Here is a 17727-nt window from a genome sequence, read left to right as displayed (position 1 = left end):
AGAGATGAGTCAGGGGAGGTAAAGGGTTAACACAGAGGTAGAGAGGAGACAGGGGAGGTAGAGATGAGTCAGGGGAGGTAAAGGGTTAACAGAGGTAGAGAGGAGACAGGGGAGGTAGAGAGGACACAGGGGAGGTAGAGAGGAGACAGGGGAGGTAGAGATGAGTCAGGGGAGGTAAAGGGTTAACAGAGGTAGAGATGAGACAGGGGAGGTAAAGGGTTAACACAGAGGTAGAGAGGAGACAGGGGAGGTAAAGGGTTAACACAGAGGTGGAGAGGAGACAGGGGAGGTAGAGAGGAGACAGGGGAGGTAGAGAGGAGTCAGGGGAGGTAGAGGGTTAACACAGAGGTAGAGATGAGACAGGGGAGGTAGAGAGGAGACAGGGGAGGTAGAGATGAGTCAGGGGAGGTAAAGGGTTAACGGGTTAACAGAGGTAGAGAGGAGACAGGGGAGGTAGAGGGTTAACAGAGGTAGAGATGAGACAGGGGAGGTAGAGAGGAGTCAGGGGAGGTAGAGAGGAGTCAGGGGAGGTAGAGAGGAGACAGGGGACGTAGAGGGTTAACACAGAGGTAGAGATGAGACAGGGGAGGTAGAGAGGAGTCAGGGGAGGTAGAGAGGAGACAGGGGAGGTAGAGATGAGTCAGGGGAGGTAGAGAGGAGTCAGGGGAAGTAAAGGGTTAACAGGGGAGGTAGAGATGAGACAGTGGAGGTAGAGGGTTAACACAGAGGTAGAGATGAGTCAGGGGAGGTAGAGAGGAGACAGGGGAGGTAGAGAGGAGACAGGGGAGGTAGAGAGGAGACAGGGGAGGTAGAGGGTTAACAGAGAGGTAGAGAGGAGACAGGGGAGGTAGAGATGAGTCAGGGGAGGTAAAGGGTTAACACAGACACAGATGGACACACACACACACACACACACACACACAGCTGTACATTTTCATCATTTATTTAGTGCAGTGAAACAAAGAGCCCCCAATTATGTATGGGAAGCCATTATGACCTTAGGCCACTACTATTGATAATCATTATCCACACTGTAAACATGTCCACAGGAGAACGGCTCATAATAACGTTCGGAACGGAGCGGATGGAATGGCATCAATGACCTGGAAACCATGTGTTTGATGTATTTGATACCGTTCCACTGATTCCGATCCAGCCATTACCACGAGCCCGTTTCTCCCTAATAAAGGTCCCACCAACCTCCTGTGATGTACGCAATATCCCTGAATAATTTAACTGAGCTGCATCAAACCTACACACATAAATAACCAGCGTACACACCATCTCCACTGCCGACCCTTTCATGTTCTTTTCTGATACGAGACACTAATAGGCTCATATAAAATGTCTCTGATGTTGGAATAATTACAAAAACCCAGTCTAAAGCACAGACTGCCTGTGATGGTTTCAAAGAGACTAACAGGTGTGTGTGTGTGTGTGTGTGTTCGCTCCAACCCCTCAGGTAAAGGGGACCTGATCGGCAGTGACTCCCTGACCAAGAAGCAGGTGATTAAGACGAACGCCAACGTGAAGGCTCTGACCTACTGTGACCTGCAGTACATCAGTCTGAAGGGACTGAGGGAGGTTCTCCGGCTCTACCCAGAGTACGCCCAGAAGTTCATCTCTGAGATACAACATGATCTGACCTATAACCTCAGAGAGGGTCACGGAGCTGACGTGAGTCGAACTGCAACGCAGGCATGCATACGCTACTAAACACACACATGCAGTAAAGAAAAACACACACACACACACACACACACACACACACACACACACATGCAGTAAAAACATGCACACACAGACACACACACGTGCACACAGACACACACTAGTACATTGTTAATTGTAATATTTCCCTCAATAAAAAGAAAACAGTCATTACATTCATTCTTACAACAGCCTGCCTACAGCTCTACAGCTTACAGCTCTACAGCTCTACCTGGTTTGTTTGATCAATAGAGCGAGGAGGGACGGGTTCGTCTGTGTGTGTGTGCCTGCGTGCACACTTGTGTGTCTCTCTGTGTGAGAGTGGTGAGACCAGTAACAAAATGGAGTCCCTCTCATATCTGTGTGAGAGTGGTGAGACCAGTAACAAAATGGAGTCCCTCTCTTGTCTCTGTTATCTCCTAGTGCTGCAGTATAAAGCTGTGAAGGGCTTGGTTCTGATCTAGCCTGAGGGTACATTCACCTTCAAAGGGCACATCATGCACTGTATTCATAAACACTGCTCACCCTAGCTCGGGCTCTCGCTTCTTAAAAACACATCCACCCTTCCGTACACACACACTTGGCTGGCTCAACGAGACAGGAATAGCAGCGTGCAGCGTTTTGGAGTGTGTGCTGGAGCTAAAAATAGCACGGGGGAAGGCAGGGGCTCTCCCTGACTGGCTGTGTCCCCACAGCTCCTGCTAAATTTGGATGCTGCCTGATAAAAATAGCCCAGACAGCAAGGAGGAGAGAGGGAGGATGGGGAAGAGGAGGATAGGGGAGGACGCGCTCCTGCCCCGACTCCCCTCATATCACTCCTCCCTTCACAGTAACATGTTTATTTCATGTCTAATCTAACCTCAGAGCCCCAGAGGAAAGTAGGGGCTGCTTCACTGTGCAGGTGTGTGTGTGCATGTGCATGTGCCTGTGTGTGCGTGTGCCTGTGTGTGTGTGTGCGTGTGCGTGTGCATGTGTGTGTGTGTGTGTGTGTGTGAACATGTGCGTGTGCACGTGCATAAGATTACATGCATACAGTACCAGTCAAAAGTTTGGACACACCTACTCATTCCAGGGTTTTTCTTTATTTTTACTATTTTCTACATTGTAGAATAATAGTGAAGACATCAAATCTACGAAATAACAAATAGAATCATACAGTAACCAAAATATATTTTATATTTGAGATTCTTCAAAGTAGCCACCCTTTGCCTTGATGACAGCTTTGCACACTCTTGGCATTCTCTCAACCAGCTTCATGAGTTGGTCACCTGGAATGCATTTCAATTAACAGGTGTGCCTTGTTAAAAGTACATTTGTGGAATCTCTTTCCTTCTTAATGCGTTTGAGCCAATCAGTTCTGTTGTGACAAGGTAGGGGTGGTATACAGAAGATAGCCCTATTTGGTAAAATACCATATTATGGCAAGAACAGCTCAAATAAGCAAAAAGAAACGACAGTCCATCATTACTTTAAGACATGAATGTCAGTCAATATGAAACATTTCAAAACTTTGAAAGTTTCTTCAAGTGCAGTTGCAAAAACCATCCAGCGCTATGATGAAACTGGCTCTCATGAGGACAGCCACAGGAAAGGAAGACCCAGAGTTACCTCTGCTGCAGAGGATAAGTTTAAGTAACAGACACATCTCAACATCAACTGTTCAGAGGAGACTGCGTGAATCAGTCCTTTTTATTTTTATTTCACCTTTATTTAACCAGGTAGGCTAGTTGAGAACACCTTTATTTAACCAGGTAGGCTAGTTGAGAACACCTTTATTTAACCAGGTAGGCTAGTTGAGAACACCTTTATTTAACCAGGTAGGCCAGTTGAGAACACCTTTATTTAACCAGGTAGGCTAGTTGAGAACACCTTTATTTAACCAGGTAGGCTAGTTGAGAACACCTTTATTTAACCAGGTAGGCCAGTTGAGAACACCTTTATTTAACCAGGTAGGCTAGTTGAGAACACCTTTATTTAACCAGGTAGGCCAGTTGAGAACACCTTTATTTAACCAGGTAGGCTAGTTGAGAACACCTTTATTTAACCAGGTAGGCTAGTTGAGAACACCTTTATTTAACCAGGTAGGCCAGTTGAGAACACCTTTATTTAACCAGGTAGGCTAGTTGAGAACACCTTTATTTAACCAGGTAGGCCAGTTGAGAACACCTTTATTTAACCAGGTAGGCTAGTTGAGAACACCTTTATTTAACCAGGTAGGCCAGTTGAGAACACCTTTATTTAACCAGGTAGGCTAGTTGAGAACACCTTTATTTAACCAGGTAGGCTAGTTGAGAACACCTTTATTTAACCAGGTAGGCCAGTTGAGAACACCTTTATTTAACAAGGTAGGCCAGTTGAGAACACCTTTATTTAACCAGGTAGGCTAGTTGAGAACACCTTTATTTAACCAGGTAGGCCAGTTGAGAACACCTTTATTTAACCAGGTAGGCCAGTTGAGGACAAGTTCTCATTTACAACTGAGACCTGGCCAAGATAAAGCAAAGCAGTGCAACAAAAACAACAACACAGAGTTACACTTGTGAGATAAAAAAATGTATGGTCGAATTGCTGCAAAGAAACCACTACTAAAGGACACCAATAAGAAGAGACTTGCTTTGGCCAATAAACACGAGCAATGGACATTAGACAGGTGGAAATCTGTCATTTGGTCTGATGAGTCTAAATTTGAGATTTTTGGCTCCAACCGCCGTGTCTTTGTGAGACGCAGAGTAGGTGAACGGATGATCTCTGCATGTGTGGTTCCCACCGTGAAGCATGGAGGAGGTGGTGTGATGGTGCTTTGCTCGTGACAGTCAGTGATTTATTTATAATTAAAGACTCACTTAACCAGCATGGCTACCACATCATTCTGCAGCGATATGCCATCCCATCGGGCTTGCGCTTAGTGGGACTATCATTTGTTTTTCAACAGGACAATGACGCAAACACACCTCCAGGCTGTATAAGGGCTATTTGACCAAGAAAGGGAGAGATGGAGTGCTGCATCAGATGACCTGGCCTTCACAATCACCCGACCTCAACCCAATTGAGTTGGTTTGGGATGAGTTGGACCGCAGAGTGAACGAAAAGCAGCCAACAAGTACTCAGCATATGTGGGAACTCATTCAAGACTGTTGGATAAGCATTCCAGGTGAAGCAGGTTGAGAGAATGCCAAGAGCGTTCAAAACTGTCATCAAGGCAAAGGGTGGTAACTTTGAAGAATCTCAAATAAAAAATACATTTTACATATTCAATACATGTTCAACAATATTTTTGTTACTACATGATTCCATATGTGTTATTTCATAGTTTAAAATTAAGAAAAACCCTTGATTGAGTAGGTTTGTCCAAACTTTTGAATTGTACTGTACATGTGTTTGTTTATGTCTCAGAACATCAATAATTCAGCCAGTGGTGTGGACTGTTGTCCAAATGTGCTTCTTAGATCAAATCAAAATTAAATCAAATGTATTTATATAGCCCTTCTTACATCAGCTGATATCTCAAAGTGCTGTACAGAAACCCAGCCTAAAACCCCAAACAGCAAGCAATGCTTGTGGCTAGGAAAAACTCCCTAGAAAGGCCAAAAACCTAGGAAGAAACCTAGAGAGGAACCAGGCTATGTGGGGTGGCCAGTCCTCTTCTGGCTGTGGCGGCTGGAGATTATAACAGAACATGCCCAAGATGTTCAAATGTTCATAGATGACCAGCATGGTCAAATAATAATAATCACAGTAGTTGTGGAGGGTGCAGCAAGTCAGCACCTCAGGAGTAAATAGATGCAGATTTGACTGTGTATTATGTATTTAAAACCCAGCACAGGGAGTGGAGAACAGAACAGAAAGCCAAGACAAGACAAACCAGAAACAACAACAGCCTTCAGTGACGCCCTTCTTATTCTCATCAAACAATTACTGCAGAAACACCACCTCACAGTCTGAACACTGATAGTCTACCAGAATACGATGTGCACTTTGCCCCTGTTTAGATTAGGGGGTAGTGCTGGAGGGAGGAGGGAAAATAGCTTATTGTTTTATAACAGCAATAAATATATTCCCTCCCCACTGTCTCTGCCGATTCACTTACTTCTGACTGACAGTCTCATGACACAGGAGCTGGAGGGAACACTAACACAATGTTCTGGGTCTCATGACACAGGAGCTGGAGGGAACACTAACACAATGTTCTGGGTCTCATGACACAGGAGCTGCAGGGAACACTAACACAATGTTCTGAGAACACCCGTCAGCCCTGTTCACACTGTAGTGCACGTGTAGACACACCAACACACACACACACACACACACGTTTGCTTCCACTTCAGCATGCTTTGCAGCCATGGACGTATAGATTACACCCCCGCACAGTGAGGCAGCCCCTGCTTGCCTCTCGGGCTCTGAGCTAATATTAGGAAGTGGGAACTAAACATAGACATGCTACTGTGAAGGGAGGAGACAGACTGATATGAGGAGAGCGGGAGAGGATAGGAGGGGGGAAAAGAGTGCTGATCAGAGAGAGAGGGAGAAAAGAGAGAGAGAGGGAGAAGAGAGAGAGAGAGGGAGAAGAGAGAGAGAGACGTGTACATGTCCTCAGTGAAAACAATGTGCTGAGCAAATGTCAAATTGGCTGTTTACCAAATTACCGTACTACAGACCACAACTTCACCCTACACCCTAAATGACAAACAAACAAACCAAAACAAAGGCAAAGTCTTCTCATGCTTTGTTGACTTCAAAAACGCTTTTGATTCAATTTGGCATGAGGGTCTGCTATACAAGCTGATGGAAAGTGGTGTTGGGGGAAAAAATACAACATTATAAAATCCATGTACACAAACAACAAGTGTGCGGTTAAAATTGGCAAAAAACACACATATTTTTCCACAGGGCCATAGGGTGAGACAGGGATGCAGCTTAAACCCCACCCTCTTCTACATATCAACAAATTGGCAAGGGCACTAGAACAGTCTGCAGCACCAGGCCTCCCCCTACTAGAATCTGAAGTCAAATGTCTACTGATGATCTGGTGCTTCTGTCGCCAACCAAGGAGGGCCTACAGCATCACCTAGATCTGTCCCCAACCAAGGAGGGCATACAACAGCACCTAGATCTGTCCCCAACCAAGGAGGGCCTACAGCAGCACCTAGATCTGTCCCCAACCAAGGAGGGCCTACAGCAGCACCTAGATCTTCTGCACAGACCTGGGCCCTGACAGTAAATCTCAGTAAGACCAAAATAATGGTGTTCCAAAAAAGGTTCAGTTGACAGGACCACAAATACAAATTCCATCTAGACACTGTTGCCCTAGAGCACACAAAACAACGATACATACCTTGGCCTAAACATCAGTGCCACAGGTAACTTCCACAAAGCTGTAAACAATCTGAGATACAAGGCAAGAAGGGCATTCTATGCCATCAAAAGGAACATAAAATTCAACATACCAATTAGGGTCTGGATAAAAATAATTGAAACGGTTATAGAACCCATTGCCCTTTATGGTTGTGAGGTCTGGGGTCCGCTCACCAACCAAGAATTCACTAAATGGAACAAACACCAAATTGAGAGACTGCATGCAAAATTCTGCAAAAATATCCTTTGTGTACAACGTAAAACACCAAATAAGGCATGCAGAGCAGTATTAGGCCGATAACCGCTAATTATCAAGATCCAGAAAAGAGCCGTTAAATTCTACAACCACCTAAAAGGAAGCGATTCCCAAACCTTCCATAACAAAGCCATCACCTACAGAGAGATGAACCTGGGGAAGAGTCCCCTAAGCAAGCTGGTCCTGGGGCTCTCTTCACAAACACAAACCCCACTGAGCCCCTGGACAGCAACACAATCATGAGAAAACAAAAATATAATTCTTCCAATGTGTCAAATAATTTACAAAGAAAACCAGAACAAACTAGAATGCTATTTGGCCCTAAACAGAGAGTACACAGTGGCAGAATACCTGACCACTGTGACTGACCCACAATTAAGGAAAGCTTTGACTATGTACAGACTCAGTGAGCATACGGCGGCCTATGTGCGCACTGCCCACAAAATGAGGTGGAAACTGAGCTGCACTCTCTAACCTCCTGCCAAATGTATGACCATATTAGAGACACATATTTCCCTCAGATTACAGAGATCCACAAAGAATTTGAAAACAAACCTGATTTTGATAAATTCCCATATCTACTGGGTGAAATTCCACGGTCTGCCATCACAGCAGCAAGATGTGTGACCTGTTGCCACAAGAAAAGTGCAACCAGTGAAAAACAAACACCATTGTAAATACAACCCATATTTATGTTTATTTATTTTCCCTTCTGTACTTTTAAGTAATTTGCAAATGTCTCTATTATTTTGGAACTTGTGTGAGTGTAATATTTACGGTTTATTTCACTTTTGTTTATCCATTTCACTTGCTTTGGCAATGTAAACATGTTTCCTATGCCAATAAAGCCCCTTGAATTGAATTGAGAGAGAATAAAGCCCCTTGATTTGAATTGAGAGAGAATAAAGCCCCTTGAATTCAATTGAGAGAAAATACAGCCCCTTGAATTCAATTGAGAGAGAATAAAGCCCCTTGAATTCAATTGAGAGAGAATAAAGCCCCTTGAATTCAATTGAGAGAGAATAAAGCCCCTTGAATTCAATTGAGAGAGAATAAAGCCCCTTGAATTCAATTGAGAGAGAATAAAGCCCCTTGAATTCAATTGAGAGAGAATAAAGCCCCTTGAATTCAATTGAGAGAGAATAAAGCCCCTTGAATTCAATTGAGAGAGACAGAGTGAGAGAGAGAGAAATAGCCAGTTCAGGACTTTGATGAGGAATGTGGTAAGATAACTGCACTTGTTTTGATTTATGATGTGATTGATTTGTAATTTTATCAGTCGCTTTTGAATTTAATTTGTTGTAATGTGAAATTGTAAATGGTTTGTGTCATGTTGATCAATGGGTTTCCCCTTGGTTAAATAAAGGTTAAATTAATAAAACAATAAGAGTCTTTGATCAAAGTGAAAGCAGAGAGAAGAGTAGAAAACAGAGAAGAGAGAGAAAGGGGTCTGGGCTTGTCCACATGGTGAAATATCACACCCATTCATTATCTCATTTACTGAAGAGGCCTATGGACGTGTTATGGTTTCATTATCTCATTTACTGAAGAGGCCTATGGACGTGTTATGGTTTCATTATCTCATTTACTGAAGAGGCCTATGGACGTGTTATGGTTTCATTATCTCATTTACTGAAGAGGCATATGGACATGTGTTATGGTTTCATTATCTCATTTACTGAAGAGGCCTATGGACGTGTTATGGTTTCATTATCTCATTTACTGAAGAGGCATATGGACATGTGTTATGGTTTCATTATCTCATTTACTGAAGAGGCATATGGACATGTGTTATGGTTTCATTATCTCATTTACTGAAGAGGCATATGGACAGGTGTTATGGTTTCATTATCTCATTTACTGAAGAGGCCTATGGACGTGTTATGGTTTCATTATCTAATTTACTGAAGAGGCCTATGGACGTGTTATGGTTTCATTATCTCATTTACTGAAGAGGCATATGGACATGTGTTATGGTTTCATTATCTCATTTACTGAAGAGGCCTATGGACATGTGTTATGGTTTCATTATCTCATTTACTGAAGAGGCCTATGGACAGGTGTTATGGTTTCATTATCTCATTTACTGAAGAGGCCTATGGACAGGTGTTATGGTTTCATTATCTCATTTACTGAAGAGGCCTATGGATGTGTTATGGTTTCATTATCTCATTTACTGAAGAGGCATATGGACATGTGTTATGGTTTCATTATCTCATTTACTGAAGAGGCCTATGGATGTGTTATGGTTTCATTATCTCATTTACTGAAGAGGCCTATGGATGTGTTATGGTTTCATTATCTCATTTACTGAAGAGGCCTATGGACAGGTGTTATGGTTTCATTATCTCATTTACTGAAGAGGCCTATGGACATGTGTTATGTATTCATTATCTCATTTACTGAAGAGGCCTATGGATGTGTTATGGTTTCATTATCTCATTTACTGAAGAGGCCTATGGACATGTGTTATGTATTCATTATCTCATTTACTGAAGAGGCCTATGGACGTGTTATGGTTTCATTATCTCATTTACTGAAGAGGCCTATGGACATGTGTTATGTATTCATTATCTCATTTACTGAAGAGGCCTATGGATGTGTTATGGTTTCATTATCTCATTTACTGAAGAGGCCTATGGACAGGTGTTATGGATTCATTATCTCATTTACTGAAGAGGCCTATGGATGTGTTATGGTTTCATTATCTCATTTACTGAAGAGGCCTATGGACAGGTGTTATGGATTCATTATCTCATTTACTGAAGAGGCCTATGGACATGTGTTATGGTTTCATTATCTCATTTACTGAAGAGGCCTATGGACAGGTGTTATGGTTTCATTATCTCATTTACTGAAGAGGCCTATGGACAGGTGTTATGGTTTCATTATCTCATTTACTGAAGAGGCCTATGGACAGGTGTTATGGATTCAGGTACAAACTCTCTGTTTAGATAGTGGATGAGATATACCTTCACACACACACACGACTGGCACCACCTGGCATCTGTAAGGTCAGAACAATTAAACACAGCCTCTCCCTCCTTCCCCTCCCCCTTTAGTAATGTGTTGTAGCAGGTGTTCCCTCTGGTCTAAGACCAGTAGATTTAGCTTGTCCTTTCAACACAACGCCTTCTCATGTAATCTCATAGCCCACTAATTCCTGCTTTGTTTGGCTCATCGGCTTTTAGAAGTCATGTTTGTCTCTGAGGACATTGTTGTATTATTCATTTGACGTTGGGTGAGAGGGGTAGGGGGGGGGCTGGGTGAGAGGGGTAGGGGAGGGCTGGGTGAGAGGGGTAGGGGGGGCTGAGTGAGAGGGTTAGGGGAGGGCAGGGTGAGAGGGTTAGGGGGGGGGGCTGGGTGAGAGGGGTAGGGGGGGCTGGGTGAGAGGGGTAGGGGAGGGCTGGGTGAGAGGGGTAGGGGGGGGGCTGGGTGAGAGGGGTAGGGGAGGGCTGGGTGAGAGGGGTAGGGGGGGCTGAGTGAGAGGGTTGGGGAGGGCAGGGTGAGAGGGGTAGGGGAGGGCTGGGTGAGAGGGTTAGGGGAGGGCAGGGTGAGAGGGGTAGGGGGGCTGGGTGAGAGGGGTAGGGGAGGGCTGGGTGAGAGGGTTAGGGGAGGGCTGGGTGAGAGGGTTAGGGGAGGGCAGGGTGAGAGGGGTAGGGGGGCTGGGTGAGAGGGGAGGGCTGGGTGAGAGGGGTAGGGGAGGGCAGGGTGAGAGGGTTAGGGGAGGGCTGGGTGAGAGGGTTAGGGGAGGGCAGGGTGAGAGGGGTAGAGGAGGGCTGGGTGAGAGGGGACGGCTGGGTGACAGGGGTAGGGGAGGGCTGGGTGAGAGGGGTAGGGGAGAGCTGGGTGAGAGGGGTAGGGGAGGGCAGGGTGAGAGGGTTAGGGGAGGGCTGGGTGAGAGGGGAGGGGAGGGCTGGGTGACAGGGGTAGGGGAGGGCTGGGTGAAAGGGGTAGGGGAGGGCTGGGTGAGAGGGGTAGGGGAGGGCAGGGTGAGAGGGGTAGGGGGGCTGGGTGAGAGGGGTAGGGGAGGGCTGGGTGAGAGGGTTAGGGGAGGGCAGGGTGAGAGGGGTAGGGGGGCTGGGTGAGAGGGGTAGGGGAGGGCTGGGTGAGAGGGGTAGGGGAGGGCAGGGTGAGAGGGGTAGGGGAGGGCAGGGTGAGAGGGGTAGGGGAGGGCTGGGTGAGGGGGTAGGGGAAGGCTGGGTGAGAGGGGTAGGGGAGGGCTGGGTGACAGGGGTAGGGGAGGGCTGGGTGACAGGGGTAGGGGAGGGCAGGGTGAGAGGGGTAGGGGAGGGCTGGGTGAGAGGGTTAGGGGAGGGCAGGGTGAGAGGGGTAGGGGGGCTGGGTGAGAGGGGTAGGGGAGGGCTGGGTGAGAGGGTTAGGGGAGGGCTGGGTGAGAGGGTTAGGGGAGGGCAGGGTGAGAGGGGTAGGGGGGCTGGGTGAGAGGGGAGGGCTGGGTGAGAGGGGTAGGGGAGGGCAGGGTGAGAGGGTTAGGGGAGGGCTGGGTGAGAGGGTTAGGGGAGGGCAGGGTGAGAGGGGTAGAGGAGGGCTGGGTGAGAGGGGACGGCTGGGTGACAGGGGTAGGGGAGGGCTGGGTGAGAGGGGTAGGGGAGAGCTGGGTGAGAGGGGTAGGGGAGGGCAGGGTGAGAGGGTTAGGGGAGGGCTGGGTGAGAGGGGAGGGGAGGGCTGGGTGACAGGGGTAGGGGAGGGCTGGGTGAAAGGGGTAGGGGAGGGCTGGGTGAGAGGGGTAGGGGAGGGCAGGGTGAGAGGGGTAGGGGGGCTGGGTGAGAGGGGTAGGGGAGGGCTGGGTGAGAGGGTTAGGGGAGGGCAGGGTGAGAGGGGTAGGGGGGCTGGGTGAGAGGGGTAGGGGAGGGCTGGGTGAGAGGGGTAGGGGAGGGCAGGGTGAGAGGGGTAGGGGAGGGCAGGGTGAGAGGGGTAGGGGAGGGCTGGGTGAGGGGGTAGGGGAAGGCTGGGTGAGAGGGGTAGGGGAGGGCTGGGTGACAGGGGTAGGGGAGGGCTGGGTGACAGGGGTAGGGGAGGGCAGGGTGAGAGGGGTAGGGGCAGGGATGGATGAGAGGGGTGGGGGCAGGGATGGATGAGAGGGGTGGGGGCAGGGATGGATGAGAGGGGTAGGGGCAGGGATGGATGAGAGGGGTAGGGGCAGGGATGAATGGAAGTGTGTGTGTGAGGAATGGATATCAAACTCATAGAGAGAAGCTGGGACTAGATGGTACAAGTCTACCTCCCACTGGTAGTGTGGTGTTACTGCACCTACTCTAGGCTACTGTGGTCTTCTTGTGTTGTGGATCATTATCATTCCCCACTCAACCTTGCCTCTAGCCTGGTCTGAAAAAAACGCATCTAGCCCCTTCCCCTTTTCCTAAAGCCTATTCCTAAAGCCTAACTCTGGAGAAAAAGCTGAAGGAATTAGATATTATATAGTTTACACCTATCTGATGCTTTCGTATAGTTGAATGTACCTTTATCACGTCTCTCTCTCCCCTCCCTCCCTCTTGGTTGCTCTCCCCCTCCCATTCCCTCACTCTCTCTCTCTCCCCTCCCTCCCTCTTGGTTGCTCTCCCCCTCCCATTCCCTCACTCTCTCTCTCTCTCCCCTCCCTCCCTCTTGGTTGCTCTCCCCCTCCCATTCCCTCACTCTCTCTCTCTCTCCCCTCCCTCCCTCCCTCTTGGTTGCTCTCCCCCTCCCATTCCCTCACTCTCTCTCTCTCTCCCCTCCCTCCCTCTTGGTTGCTCTCCCCCTCCCATTCCCTCACTCTCTCCCCTCCCTCCCTCTTGGTTGCTCTCCCCCTCCCATTCCCTCACTCTCTCTCTCCCCTCCCTCCCTCTTGGTTGCTCACCCCCTCCCATTCCCTCACTCTCTCTCTCTCCCCTCCCTCCCTCTTGGTTGCTCTCCCCCTCCCATTCCCTCACTCTCTCTCTCTCCCCTCCCTCCCTCTTGGTTGCTCTCCCCCTCCCATTCCCTCACTCTCTCTCTCTCCCCTCCCTCCCTCTTGGTTGCTCTCCCCCTCCCATTCCCTCACTCTCTCTCTCTCTCCCCTCCCTCCCTCTTGGTTGCTCTCCCCCTCCCATTCCCTCACTCTCTCTCTCTCCCCTCACTCCCTCTTGGTTGCTCTCCCCCTCCCATTCCCTCACTCTCTCTCTCTCCCCTCCCTCCCTCTTGGTTGCTCTCCCCCTCCCATTCCCTCACTCTCTCTCTCTCTCCCCTCCCTCCCTCTTGGTTGCTCTCCCCCTCCCATTCCCTCACTCTCTCCCCTCCCTCCCTCTTGGTTGCTCTCCCCCTCCCATTCAATCACTCTCTCTCTCTCCCCTCCCTCCCTCTTGGTTGCTCTCCCCCTCCCATTCAATCACTCTCTCTCTCTCCCCTCCCTCCCTCTTGGTTGCTCTCCCCCTCCCATTCAATCACTCTCTCTCTCTCCCCTCCCTCCCTCTTGGTTGCTCTCCCCCTCCCATTCCCTCACTCTCTCTCTCTCTCCCCTCCCTCCCTCTTGGTTGCTCTCCCCCTCCCATTCCCTCACTCTCTCTCTCTCCCCTCCCTCCCTCTTGGTTGCTCTCCCCCTCCCATTCCCTCACTCTCTCTCTCTCTCTCTCCCCTCCCTCCCTCTTGGTTGCTCTCCCCCTCCCATTCCCTCACTCTCTCTCTCCCCTCCCTCCCTCTTGGTTGCTCTCCCCCTCCCATTCCCTCCCTCACTCTCTCTCTCTCTCCCCTCCCTCCCTCTTGGTTGCTCTCCCCCTCCCATTCCCTCACTCTCTCTTGCTCTCTCTCTCTCTCCCCATGTATCTCTCCACAGGTGGACTGGGAGAGTAATGGAAGTTTGGTGAAGAAGCTGTCTTCCATTAAGGAAGATGAGGAGGGTGATGAAGAGCAGAGCTCTGTGTCGCGTGCCCCTCGTTCCCCTCGACGTCTGACCAGGGTTCTCAACTCGCCCCTGCGTTCGCCCCTGCTGCACCCTCGACCCTTCCGCCCCCCCTCAGAACACACCCGCCCCCCCACTCTGCAGATACCTGTGGTCAGCTTCAGCAGTGCGCCACTGGAGCTCAGTCCAAGGTAGGGAAATCACAGACTCAGTCATTCTACACACACACACACAAATCACGCATGCACGCACACAAAGTTTTGCAACCAATGGGTCGTTCCACGTAAATATACATTTTTCACCAATATTGAATTTTAAAATCCTGTTATATTAAATGAAGTGCCCTTTAATATAGACCACATGGAGAATACAATCGAATCAGATTTGTTCTGTTTTATGAATGAAGGCTTGCTAAAGTGCTAAAATTCTGCATTTTGTCATGTCCCTCCGTCAACCCTGTTTCACTTCTAGGACGATTTCAACCCACTTAATCCAAAAATATCTCCAACATCATTGTAAAGTCCTAGTTAGTCTGTTGCTTTGACAAAGTCAAAGTCTGAAGATGATTTATTTCATGTGAGTAATGTCTGTCCCTCATGTTAAGGTCAACCCTGTTACATGAACTGAACTCGGGTTTAATATGGTGAAACTATTCCTTTTTTTTCTCTAAATAAAAATGGAAGATCTAATAGTCAAATCATAGTGTAAAAGCAGGTGAGCTGGTTCTACTTTTTTTGTAAAATTTCTGGTGTTTTGTGGAAAACTGAGCGGACAGAGTGTAACAAGTCAACGCCATTACTCATAAATAGACAGGCTAGAAATGTTTTAGCAATTACATTTTTGGGGTGAAGCTTGCAGTCAATTTACACTCCCTGTTCCACATAACAAGCTTCTATTCCCTCTGTAACAAGAGGATTTATGGCTGATTTAAGATTAAATCGTCAACCATGTTACAGTCAACCCTGATACGGTCAACCCTGATACGGTCAACCCTGATACGGTCAACCCTGATACGGTCAACCCTGCACTTAATATAGTATTGTTTTTATTTAATATCTCGAGATGGGAAATGTAGTTTTTTTATGAAGTTGAAAATGTGTTCTTTATGATAGAATGTTAAAATTAGGTGAAATCAAGTTTTTGTTGTTGTTGCGAGTTACACTCAAAAGGCACTAAATTGGTGGAACGGGTAGAGTAGAGAGGAGGAGAAAAGGAAATGGGAGAGAAAAAGGGCTGAGGAAGCAGGGCTTGAATTGATGGAGCTCAACTTCCTCCACAACACTGTTGGTGTGTTTATTCATCTTTATTCCCCTCTTTCTCTCTCTCTCTCTCTCTCTCTCTCTCTCTCTTTCTAGGTTTGTGGATGGTATTGAGACAGAGAGCAGTGTGAACTCCTCCCAGAAGTTTGAGTTTAGCTCCAGGCTGGTACACAGTGGTAAACCATCCCCAGGACTAGGTAATACAACGTTTTATAGTGATTCCTATGTTGTTGATGTAAATAATATTTGTTGGTCCGTGATGTGTAATGAGGAGCAACCTGACGCTGCACTTGACACATTTATCCCAGTTACTAATAAGCATGCAACCATTAAGAAAATGAGTGAAGAGGAATTGAAAAACGGTGTGGTTGAGAGGGATGAGGCAAAATAAATGGCAATACATACTGCAAATAGAGAAATCATGTGACTAAACTGAATCAAAAGAAGAAGAAACTACTCTATGAAACAAAGACAAATTACATAAGGAATGATAGTAAAAACGCTTTGGAGCACCTTAAATGAAATGTTGGGCAAAAAGGAAAACTCTGCTCCATCATTCATTGAATCAGATGCCTCATTCATCACAAACCCCACTGATATTGACAACTACTTTATTGTTTTTTTTTCATTGGCAAGATTAGCAAACTTAGGCATGACATGCCAGCAACAAACGCTGACACTACACATTCACGTGTATCTGACCAAATGAAGAAAGACAAGCATTGTAATTTTGAATTCCGTAAAGTAAGTGTGGAAGAGGTGAAAAAAATGGTTGTCTATCAACAATGACAAGCCTACTACAAAGTGTGTGCCCTCGGGCCTGGAGGGAGCAAAAGTTATTCCCCTACCTAAGGATAGTAAAGCCCTCTTTACTGGCTCAAATAGCCGACCAGTCAGCCTGTTACTAACCCTTTGTAAACTTTTGGAAAAAAATTGTATTTGACCAGATACAATGCTATTTTACATTAAACAAATTGACAACAAACTTTCAGCATGCTTATAGGGAAGGACATTCAACAAGCATATCACTTACACAAATGATTGAGGGGGCTGTTTTGTTAGACTTTGGTGCGGCTTTTGACATTATCGATCATAGTCGGTTGCTGGAAAAAACTTTTGTTATGGATTTACACCCCCTGCTATATTGTGGATATAGAGTTACCTGTCTAACAAAACACAGGGTGTTCTTCAATGGAAGCCTCTTCAACAAAATCCAGGGCAGCTGTCTAGGCCGCTTACTTTTTTCAATCTTTACTAACGACATGCCACTTGCTTTGAGCATAGCCAGTGTGTCTATGTACAGTTGAAGTCAGAAGTTTACATACACTTAGGTTGACGTCATTAAAACTCGTTTTTCAACCACTCACAAAATTCTTGTTAACAAACTATGGTTTTGGCAAGTCATTTAGGACATCTACTTTGTGCAAGACGCAAGTAATTTTTCCAACAATTGTTTACAGACAGATTATTTTACTTATAATTCACTGTATCATAATTCCAGTGGGTCAGAAGTTTACATACACCAAGTTGACAGTGCCTTTAAACAGCTTGGAAAATTCCAGAAAATGTTGTTGTGGCTTTAGAAGCTTCTGATTGACATCATTTGAGTCAATTGCAGGTGTACCTGTGGATGTATTTCAAGGCCTACCTTCAAACTCAGTGCCTCTTTGCTTGACATCATGGGTAAATCAAAAGAAATCGGCCAAGACTTCAGAAAAACAATTGTAGACCTCCACATGTCTGGTTCATCCTTGTGATAAATTTCCAAACGCCTGAAGTTACCACGTTCATTTGTATAAACAATAGTACGCAAGTATAAACACCATGGCACCATGCAGCCATCACACCGCTCAGGAAGGAGACTCATTCTGTCTCCTAGAGATGAACGTGCTTTGGTGCGAAAAGTGCAAATCAATCTCAGAACAACAGCAAAGGACCTTGTGAAGATGCTGGAGGAAACAGGTACAAAAGTATCTATATCCACAGTAAAACGAGTCCTAAATCGACATTACCTGAAAGGCCACTCAGCAAGGAAGAAGCCACTGCTCCCAAACCGCCATAAAAAAAGCCAGACTATGGTTTGCAACTGCACATGGGGACAAAGATCATACTTTTTGGAGAAATGTCCTCTGGTCTGATGAAACAAAAATAGAACTGTTTGACCATAATGACCATCGTTATGTTTGGAGGAAAAAGGGGGAGGCTTGCAACCCGAAGAACACCATCCCAACCGTGAAGCATGGGGGTGGCAGCATCATGTCGTGGGGGTGCTTTGC

At 46.9% G+C, this 17727-nt stretch overlaps 1 protein-coding gene across 1 annotated transcript in view; it reads left to right on the top strand.

Annotated features, from left to right (window-relative positions):
- The window catches only part of LOC110502145 (potassium voltage-gated channel, subfamily H (eag-related), member 3), a 198297-nt gene that overhangs the window by 172023 nt on the left and 8547 nt on the right, over window positions 1-17727 (top strand). Inside the window, exons 11-13 of the mRNA XM_036959274.2 lie at window positions 1463-1677; window positions 14127-14383; window positions 15548-15648. Of these exons, the coding sequence (XP_036815169.2) occupies window positions 1463-1677; window positions 14127-14383; window positions 15548-15648 (573 nt within the window). The remainder of the gene's footprint in view (window positions 1-1462; window positions 1678-14126; window positions 14384-15547; window positions 15649-17727) is intronic.

This window comes from Oncorhynchus mykiss, chromosome 22 (assembly GCF_057628025.1).
Source record: "Oncorhynchus mykiss isolate SJ-2025 chromosome 22, ASM5762802v1, whole genome shotgun sequence".
Lineage (NCBI taxonomy): Eukaryota > Metazoa > Chordata > Actinopteri > Salmoniformes > Salmonidae > Oncorhynchus > Oncorhynchus mykiss.
Note: the sequence above shows the minus strand (reverse complement) of the source record. Positions and strands in the feature narration are given on the sequence as shown.